A 9286-nucleotide genomic window follows, 5' to 3' on the forward strand; every position below is an offset into this window, starting at 1 on the left:
CAAGAATAAGCCCACTTTTCTTTTTTGTTTTTGAGATGGGATTTTAGTAGTCCAGGCTGGTCTTGAATTGTGTAGCTTAGGGGAGCTTTGAACTCCTGATCTTCCTGCCTCTACCTCCCAGGTGCAGGAATTAAAAGCATTCACCACCACACCCAGCTAGGGCTCATTCTTGAGTCTACATTGAGAGATGTGAATGGCTCTCAGGAGGAAGGACAGCTGGTCAGGCAAGGCCTGAGTGTGTGGCCCACTGACCCACACTAGGGGTCAGGAATGTTATGCTGTCCTCAGGTAAGCTAAAACAACACCCTGTCTCCCTATGCCTAGGGAAGGTCTATGTTTAGGGGTGGAATGTGAAGAGCCTGTACTTCTCCCTGCTATCGGAGCGGCTGGAAGTGGGACGGGAAAGGCTAAAGTGGGGGAAGGATCTGTTCTGAGAGGAAATCGAGTTAGTTTGGGGAGACATCTGGTGGACAAAGGAAAAAAGGCACAGAAACAAAGACAACTGAAATGTTTCATTCAAACTGGAGAAGGTTCCAGAGTCCTCACTCCAGCTGTCAGAGGCAGCACACAATGGAGTCAGTATCCAGGGGGCAGGCACCGAGGGCTCACAGAACTTTCCATGGTTCTATGGCGCTTCAGTCCACTGGGAGGAAGCCCCCGTCTTTGAGGCCGAGAATACAGGGATAAGCACCTAGGATCAGATCTAACAGGTACAGCTACGTCATGCCTGGCTCTAAGAGCAGAGTGCAGAGGCACTTGGTGTTCACTGCATCACTCTGTCTCTGAATGCCTGGACACTGACTTTCAGCAAGAAGTCTTCTGTTGTAGGACAGTTCAAGGCCTGCCCTCATTGTCTGACCTGCTCCTGACCTGCTCACTCCCACCTCGGGTTTTAGTATGCTTCTCTGTCTGGATCCTTTCTCCAGTGGCTCCCGGGGCGTACTCTCAGTTCTCACGTGCACTCTGCTCACACACCTTTTTAGACTGCTTAACGAAAACTGGCTGGAGCAGTCTAGCGTTCTTCACTTTGCCTCGTTCCTGTCACCAAAATGCTGGTTCTTTGGAAACAGACCTTGTCTTTTCCATGCTATATATAAAAATAAACAATAAAAAAAACCCAGCATATGGGAGGCCCCTAATAACTGCCGAGTTAAATTTTGTTATCACAGAACCCAGCCCTAGGCTGGGAAGGTTCCACAGCTCAGGACTATATGGGAGAGGAGTCCTAGCAGAAGGCCAAGAGTGTGTTAGCCTGGGCCATTAAGCTCCTGTGCACTGCTTTCACCTTCAGGACTTGGTGCTATCTGGCTGGTAGGGACTGGGGTCCTGGTCTAAGCAAGTCTCAGAGTTCTGGTGCCCACCACCTTTTTTGCCAGAAGAGGGCTTTTTGGTCACTAGTCCATTGTCATCCTTGATCTTCTTGAGTCGGGCTTTACTCTTCGGTGGGATGAAGAAGGTAAGAGAACTCTTGTTGAACTCCAGTGGGAAGACACCTACATCTCCATCAAAGCGATTCTTGGACACCTGCAGATACCGTTTCCCTGGCCCAGTCACCAGCTTCCTATCCTGCAGGATCATTACATTGTCTGCTTCTTGGCTTGCCTGCAGGAGAGAGGGTAGGAGAAAGAAGACATACAAGTAAAAGGAAGGTTGAGGGTTCAGGGAGGAGAGGCACGAATAGGAAAAGGTGGAGCTGAAGAGATGATCCAGTGGCTAAGAGCACTGGCTGCTTTCCAGAGGACCCAGGTTCAATTCTCAGCACCATGGTAGCTCACAATGTCTGTAACTCTAGTCCCAGGAAATCCAATGCCACCTTCTGGCCTCTGCGGATACCAACATGCATGTAACGCAAAGATAAACACGCAGGCTAACCACCCATACACATTAAACAAACTTTTCTAAACTTTATATTTATTTTATATGCATTGGTATTTTGCCTGTAGGTATGTATTAGAATGCCAGATCCCATGGAACTGGCGTCACAGACAGCGTGAGCTGCCATGTGGGTGCTAGGAATTGAACCTGGGTCCTCTGGAAAAGCAATCAGTACTCTTAACCACTGAGCCATCTCTCTAGCCCCTACACAATTTTTTTTTTTTAAAATAATGGGGAAAGGGAAAAGTACCCCTTATCACCAAGCTCTTTAAACAATGAATCCCAGCTGATGCTAGAGCTGCTGAGTATCCCAGCCTCGTAACCAGCTTGCCGCTGTCTCAGACTTTGTGCTGCTCCCTCTGCCTGCAATGTCTCTCCTCTATAGTGGATTATCCTATATCTACCCAGCACATTCTTACCAATCATCTGTTACTTCCCTAAGGACCACTTTTGATCCTCTAAAGAAGGTACCACCAATTTTCTTTAATTTTCTTTTTTAAACTTCTGCATTAGTCTTGTTCCATGTTTGTTCCAAAGCAATATATTTTTGCTCCTCAACCTGAACTCCCCTTGCCTAACTCAGGCCTGACATGTAAAAGGAATTTAGTATACCACTGGAGGCTTTGGGATGGAGCTGGTCCTGTGGCCCAGGAGGCCTTCCCTTATTTGATAATCTGATACTTACTGTCTGGAAAGCTCAGTGACTTGCTGGTACAGCCACCGAGAAGTCTCCCCAGATGTCACAGGATGACGCAGATTGCTCGCCATGTATTCGTGTTGCCCATCATAGCTCTCACCCCACTGAGCTGCAATGATGACGTCACTCTTTTCCCTACTAACAGATGTGAGCTCCCAGATGGCAAAGAACCAGCTACGATCCCTTGTATTCCTGGCCCATGTATTCCTCATGTCACAGCCCCAGAAGTGCTGCCTCCTGCTTTTTCAGGGCAGTCCTGAGGAACTAAGGCTGAAGGAAGACTGTCTCTAGGTACACCTGCTCTCTAACTCCTCAGAGTGCCTGAAAGCCGACTCACCTTGGCTGAACCAAAAATGGAAGCTGTCTGCAGCTCCTTGTCGTCATCCTCCTTCCGTGGGTGAATGACCAGAGTCACATGGCAGCTGTGGTCTGTCGCAAACTTCCGAAAGGCTCCAACGATGTAGTCCTGAGCTGCAATCCTGCAATGAAATTCAGCAATAAAAGAAGTTATTGGGTGGAAAATACACAAACTCTTGAGCCAGTCGTTCCATACAAACGATCCCAGCCCTACTACACTCTCTTCTGCTTAAGGACTCATACTCAGGTCCCTGGACAACTCCCCCTGCACAACCTCTCAGAAAGTAACAGGACTATGATTGTCCCTAGAGGTCAGCTTCATGACAAGACAAGTGTGTTGGAGTTAGACAGGAAGAACTCACCTGTCAGAAGAGAACTGCTCATGGCCCATCATGAACTGCAAGTTGTCGATGACCACATGACAAACATCATAGACGTAGACAGCATGTTGCATTGTATCTATTACAGACCTGGAACAGAGAAGCAGCGATTTAAACAATCAACTACAAGCAGCCTCAGGACCCCCTCCAGGGAGAAGAGCTTGCATCCGGAAAACACTCGTATCATATGCTCTTCTGACTTCCCACTCTTTGGAAACTGCAAGCCTGTCTAAGGAGACTGGGAAAGTACTCTTACTGGGGCTGGAAAGGGAATAAAAACACAATGTATTGGGATCTCTCAAAAATGAAAGCCCAGGCATGGTGGTGCACGCCTTTAATCCCAGCACTCTGAAGGGAGAAACAAGTGGACCTCTGTGAGTTTGAAGTCAGCGTGGTCTACAGAGTGTGTTCTAGGGCAGTAAGAGCTACCTAGAGAGACCCTGTCTCAAGTAAACAGATAGATAGATAAACAGATTAATTAATTAGTTAATTAATTAATTAATATTTCAAGACTACTTTTTAAAAAGTAAGTGGCCTTTGGAAATCTTACTTGATGCTCTGCTGCCCATGGAAGGTCATAAAGTAGAGAGGCAGGTCTTCAAAACGGTCTGCCCACTCTTCGTACTTGTCCAGCTGCTCTTCCAGCCGCGCCACGGCAAACTGAGTCAGCATGACCCGGGCTAGTTTCACATTGCTGATCTCAAAGCTACCCCAAAGTGTGTTCACCCCTTGGGTACATAAATCCAGGGCATATTCACTGATGAATGTTGTCTTTCCACTCCCTGTTGGCCCTATAGGGGGATAGACAGAACTCTGAGTTAGGAGGGAAGTATCCTTTTAGCACTGCCCATGGGGGCTGGAGATGCAGCAGCACTTAAGAGCACTTGTTGCTCTTGCAGGAGACCTAGATTTGATTCCTAGCACCCATCTGATGGCTTACAAACCATCTGTAAGTCCAGTTCCAAGGCATATGACTTCTGGCCTCTGAGGACACCAGGTACACATGTTGTGCAATGCACAAATGCAGGCAAAACATTAATACACATAATAAATAAACTTAAAAAAATAAATAAATTGTACACAGCCAGTGGCCAAAACCCACATATCTTTGTCGCTTTATGGTCTAACCCTTAACCCAAAACAGTTTTGGAAGGCAGTGTTTCTCTGTATAACAGCTTTTGCTATCCTGGAACTCTCTATGTAGACCAGGTTGGCCTTGAACTCAGAGATCTGCCTGTCTCTGCCTTCCAAATAGTGGGATTAAAGACATATGCCACCACTGCCCAGTTGTAAAACTGATTTTTTTTTTAAACATTATCTTATGGGTATAAGTGTTTCATCTGCCTGTATGTCTGTACATCATATGCATACTTAGGGTCCTCAGAGGTTAGAAGAGGGCATCAGACCCCCTGGAACTGCAGCTAGACAGTTGTGAGCCACTGTGTGGGTGCTAGGAAGTGAACTTGAATCCTCTGCCAAAGAAGCCAGTGCTTTTAAGTACTAGGCCATCTCTCCAGCTCCCCAAACAGTGATTTCCTAGTGAGTCACCTGTAAACACCGTGAGCTCGCCCTTGCGATGCCCCTTCAGCAGACGATTGAGGTCTGGGAAGCGACTCCAGCGGACCCCAGCCGCTTGCTCCACATTTGACAGCTCTCCTAGAACCTCCTCCCGGAGCTGCCGGAAAGACACAATAGACTTGTGCCAGGCAGGGAGCGCAGTACGAAGAATACGAGCAAGACTTAAGCCTTGGTTTAAGGCCTCCAGCGGACGAGGTTGTTGGTTACCGGGCCTCACCAAAGAGCATCGCTTGGGATTGAGTTTTCGGGCAAACAGTTTGGCGGCCTCCCAGGCCCGAAGGTCATCCCCTAGCCAGAATACAATTCGACGGAACTGTTCAAGGTAAGGGAGTAAAGGTGGGGGTAAACAGACCGTTCCTCGGGGTAGGGCAAGGGTGGGCAGCCCCATGGACTGGCTCAAGGCCAAGCTGTCCAGCTCACGGCTCGTGAGGACCACCTCCGCATCCCGACGGCCGATCAGTGGTAATCCAAATAGGTTGTGGTAGGCACCAGGCCGGGGAATGGTGGTCTCCACATACTGTACTCCATTCCCCTGATCTTCAGCCCCTAGTAGCTTCAGGCCACGTAATCCTGCACTCCCAGGGATGAACCAAGGGAAGACCAAACTTCGAGTAGATCGGAGATAGCGGACGCTGAACCTCCTGAGCGTGTCATCTGTCACCTTGGACAGGCCAAACATCACACGAGCCAGCTTGGCCTCCTCAGGATCAGGTAGCTCCCAGAGAGGGATAGCTCGGTTCCAGATTCTCAGGACCTCCTCTCTGTCCTCAGCTTCCGGGCCCTCAGTAAGCAGGATTCCCTCTTTGGCCCCATCCCCTCGTCCCTCCACACTGGCCTGGAAGTCTTCCCAGCTCCCTTCTGCTAGGCTAGTCATGCAGAGAAAGTGTCCTGTGGTCTTGTCAATGAAGAGGCAGAAGGAAGCGGTTGAATCCTTCTGGTTTTTGATGTCTGAAGACCCAACAAAGGGGCTTGGTGCTCGAAGGCAACTGTGGCCATCCTGGAACGGGATCCCATGCCCCCGTAAATATTGGCGGATTTCAGTTGTAGTCACTGGCGACACTGGCACCTCTAAGGCTGGGAGCGCCTCCTTCCTGTACCTTCTGCGAGGAGGGCCTGGGGTCAAGCTTCGGGGCAGGCCCCTCCGACTGACCCACTCCCCTCGCTGAGGCAGCAAGATTCGGAGGGGGTAAGTACATCGCAGCAGGAGCCACATGCCTAATAGAGTTTTTGCAGGATGCCTCTACTGCAAAAACTTTTGGTGTCTGGTGTGCCGCCTTCACTAGGCTAGACCCTAGGAGCCTTCCACAGAGCACTCCCAGGACTTCCGATAGCTGGCTTCTCTCTATCGCCCCTCAAACTGCTGCCTTACCGACACCCTTCTTAATCCCCTTGGTGCCTGTACATTGCTACTTCACATGTCTGCTCAGCTACACAAACCTTTCACGTCTCCGTCCCTCTCTTTACAACTTCTCGCTACCAGCTCACTTCTGGAACCCTCTACGGTCCCTCACTCTAGACGGCTTCTCGGTCTCATCTCCTCACCTCTACACCCCTCCACGGACTCTCCTCGCCATCCTCATCTCTACAGCCCTCTGCATCCTGCCTGAACCCCAACAACAGGCGTTCTCCTCGGCTCTCACTGGGAACCCTCCACCCAGCTGAAGGTCACAGCTGATGCCCGGCGCTCTCACTGCCCCCCGGGCTCTACTCCGCGCTCCAGGACACCCACGCTCCCGCCCCCAGTTCTCCTTTCTACCCTTTCGCCTGCAACGTGGGTCGCCTGCACGCGCCACTCGCTGTGACCTCGGAAGCAAAACTCTCCGGGAAGCCCGTGAACCCAGAACCGGAAGTCGCTGGTTAGTCCCGCCCGCCCTCTGCCAAGCGGTAGCCATGACCGCGCGCGGGACCCCGAGCCGCTTCCTGACGAGCGTCCTCCATAACGGACTGGGTCGCTACGTACAGCAACTGCAGCGCCTCAGCCTCAGCCTCAGTCGGGATGCGCCCTCGTCCCGCGGCGCCAGGTGAGGCCCACGGGAGCGGGAGGATCGGGGTAGGGGGCGCGGGGGAACGACGGGACTGAGTCCGGGTCACCGCTCTCACCTTCGCTGGGCCTCGCAGGGAGTTCGTGGAACGTGAAGTGACTGACTTCGCCCGACGGAACCCAGGGGTCGTAATCTACGTGAACCCGCGGCCGTGTGCGGTGCCTAGAATAGTGGCCGAATACCGTAAGTGGGGCCTCGCTGGGGCGGCAGGGCGGGATCCCCGCTTGCCCGCCGGGTTCTTCTTGTTTTGACTTCCGACCTGACGGTTTCCACTCATTCCCACGTCCCTCTGCCAGTTAACGGGACCGTACGCGAGGAAAATGTCAACAGCAAGTCGGTGGAGGAGATCACGTCACTGGTGCAGAAGCTGGCGAACCAGTCCGGCTTGGATGTGATCCGCATCCGCAAGCCCTTCCACACCGACAACCCTAGCATCCAGGGCCAGTGGCATCCCTTCACCAACAAACGGACAGCCCTCGGCGGGCTGCGGCCCAGAGAACTCCAGGATCCTGCTGCAGCTTTGGAACAAGCACAGTAAAGAACCAGGCTTTGGACCGTGGAAGCATGGCATTGGTTCCTCTTTCGGATTTCAAGCTCTGGCAAATAAATAGAACCTACCGGGGTGGGGAGGGGGCGTGGCCCGGGATAAAGAAGAGCTGACTGCTACCATTGCCCACTGCTAGATACAGTGACCTAATGAATACCCTCATTCTGATTCTGTTGGCCTCCTTGCAACTGGAATGTAAGAAGGCTTCCAAGTGCTGTACGGGGTCCTTGTTTTCTGAAATCAAAATTATTTCAAAACGCAGTGAAGTCAAGGTTGACTTCTGAAGAACCCGTGATGCTTGTTGCTCTTGCTGTGGCCTGGCATTGGGCAAGTCACCTTATATCTGTGAGTGTTTGTGTGCAGATTGGAAAACTGAAGTCGCCGGGTGGTAGTGGTGACTCACACCTTTAATCCCAGCACTCAGGAGTCAGAGGTAGGCGGATCTCTGAGTTCGAGGCCAGCCTGGTTTACAGAGTAAGTTCCAAGACAGGCTCCAAAGCTACAGAGAAACGCTGTCAGGAAAAACAAACAGGAAAAAAGGAAACTGAAGTCATTAAAAAACCTAAGACTACATCTGGAGGCTTATTTATTTATCATATGTATGGGTGTTTGGCCCGCTTGTATGTCTGCACCAGACGCAGATTGCCCCTGGAGGCAGCCAGAAAATGGTGGAAGGTGCCCTAGAACTGGAGTTACAGTTGTGAGCCTCCTTGTAGGTTCTGGGAATTGAACCTGGATCTTCTGAAAGAGCAGCTAGTGCTCTTAACCATCTGAGCCATCTCTCCAGCCCCTCAGGGTCATGCTTCAAAGGGTGTTTTTTTTACCCCCTCAAGACTGAGAGAGTGTCACTATGTGGCTCTGGCTGTCCTGAAACTCTGTGTAGACCAGGTTGACCTTGAAATCAGAGACCCACCCCCAAGTGCTGCAACTAAAAGGCATGTGGACCACTGTGCCTGGCTCAAAATGCATGCATATTTTATGCATAAGCTCTACTTTTGACTCTAAAACCAGAAGCAGAACATAAATTTTTTCAGTGGTTAGTGTCAGAAGCAATGTGACTCAGATTCCCAGAGCAGGTCCCAGATAACAAGCTTTCTGTAGTCCTAACTGTACTCCTAACCCAAATTCTCTGTACAGAAATAAGCCCTTGGTCTGGAGAGATGGCTTTGCCTGCTCTTCCAAAGTTCCTGAGTTCAATTCCCAGAAACCACATGAGCTCACAACCATTTGTAATGAGATTTGGTGCCCTCTTCTGGCCTGCAGGGATACATGCAGGCAGAACACTGAATACATACATACATCTTTAAAAAAAATAGAAAGAAGCCCCTATCTTTCCCTGGATCAAGGAGTGGGAAGTGCTGAAAAATAGGGAAGAGTGCCACGACTGGCAAGAAGTGTCTTCCAGCCTTAGACAGGGCTGGGGCTAGAGACAAGCAGGGATTAAGAGCACTGGCTACTCCTCCGGAGGACCCAGGCTCAGTTCTCAGCACCTACATGGCACCCTGCAACCATCTGTAACTGGTTCCAGCAGATCTGACCTGCCCAGTCTCAGAGGGCATCAGGCATGCAGGTGGTACACAGGCTGCATGCATACAGACAGAAAACCCAACAAAGGCCTTGATATGGTGATACAGCTTTTCATTGCCAGCACTTGGAAGGCAGAGAGGCAACCAGATGGATGAGTTCAAGGCCAGCCTAGTCTACATAGAGTGTCCCAGGCCAGTCAGGGCTACATAATGAGACCAAGTCTTTAAAAAAGAAAGGAAAAAGGCAGGGTTGGGGAGATGGCTCAGTGGGTAGACGCAATCAC

At 50.7% G+C, this 9286-nt stretch overlaps 2 protein-coding genes across 3 annotated transcripts; one reads left to right on the forward strand and one right to left on the reverse strand.

Moving 5' to 3' along the window:
* Positions 1-374: 374 nt before the first annotated feature.
* Positions 375-7113, reverse strand: Twnk (twinkle mtDNA helicase). 2 transcript variants are annotated; one of them, XM_050146678.1, is made up of 5 exons: positions 4858-6555; positions 3860-4100; positions 3292-3399; positions 2910-3051; positions 375-1602 (listed from the first exon to the last, which is right to left on the reverse strand). In XM_050146678.1, exons 1-5 carry the CDS (start codon positions 6098-6100, stop codon positions 1288-1290), a joined length of 2049 nt encoding a protein of 682 aa, XP_050002635.1. In that variant the 5' UTR covers positions 6101-6555; the 3' UTR covers positions 375-1287. The 2 variants fall into 2 exon arrangements, with proteins under 2 accessions (XP_050002635.1, XP_050002645.1); XM_050146688.1 differs by lacking the exon at positions 4858-6555 and adding an exon at positions 6988-7113 and having other exon boundaries at positions 409-1602.
* Positions 6739-8049, forward strand: Mrpl43 (mitochondrial ribosomal protein L43). Its single transcript, XM_050146843.1, has 3 exons — positions 6739-6908; positions 7006-7112; positions 7226-8049. The coding sequence occupies exons 1-3, from the start codon at positions 6778-6780 to the stop codon at positions 7465-7467; spliced, it is 480 nt and encodes a 159-aa protein (XP_050002800.1). The 5' UTR covers positions 6739-6777; the 3' UTR covers positions 7468-8049.
* Positions 8050-9286: the final 1237 nt, after the last annotated feature.

Source organism: Alexandromys fortis, unplaced genomic scaffold (genome assembly GCF_014885135.2).
Source record: "Alexandromys fortis isolate MF-2015 unplaced genomic scaffold, M_Fortis_MF-2015_v1.1 scaffold_16, whole genome shotgun sequence".
NCBI lineage: Eukaryota > Metazoa > Chordata > Mammalia > Rodentia > Cricetidae > Alexandromys > Alexandromys fortis.

Bases quoted from the DNA above. Each gene is read 5' to 3' on its own strand.
- Twnk (XM_050146678.1), bottom strand. From the start codon at position 6,100: ATGTGGCTCCTGCTGCGATGTACTTACCCCCTCCGAATCTTGCTGCCT. The intron at 3,400-3,859 runs GTAAGATTTCCA...TCTCTGTTCCAG, and splicing joins CATGGGCAGCAGAGCATCAA to GTCTGTAATAGATACAATGC. The intron at 1,603-2,909 runs GTGAGTCGGCTT...TCTCTCCTGCAG, and splicing joins CCATTTTTGGTTCAGCCAAG to GCAAGCCAAGAAGCAGACAA.
- Mrpl43 (XM_050146843.1), top strand. From the start codon at position 6,778: ATGACCGCGCGCGGGACCCCGAGCCGCTTCCTGACGAGCGTCCTCCAT. The intron at 6,909-7,005 runs GTGAGGCCCACG...TGGGCCTCGCAG, and splicing joins CCCTCGTCCCGCGGCGCCAG to GGAGTTCGTGGAACGTGAAG. The intron at 7,113-7,225 runs GTAAGTGGGGCC...TCCCTCTGCCAG, and splicing joins TAGAATAGTGGCCGAATACC to TTAACGGGACCGTACGCGAG.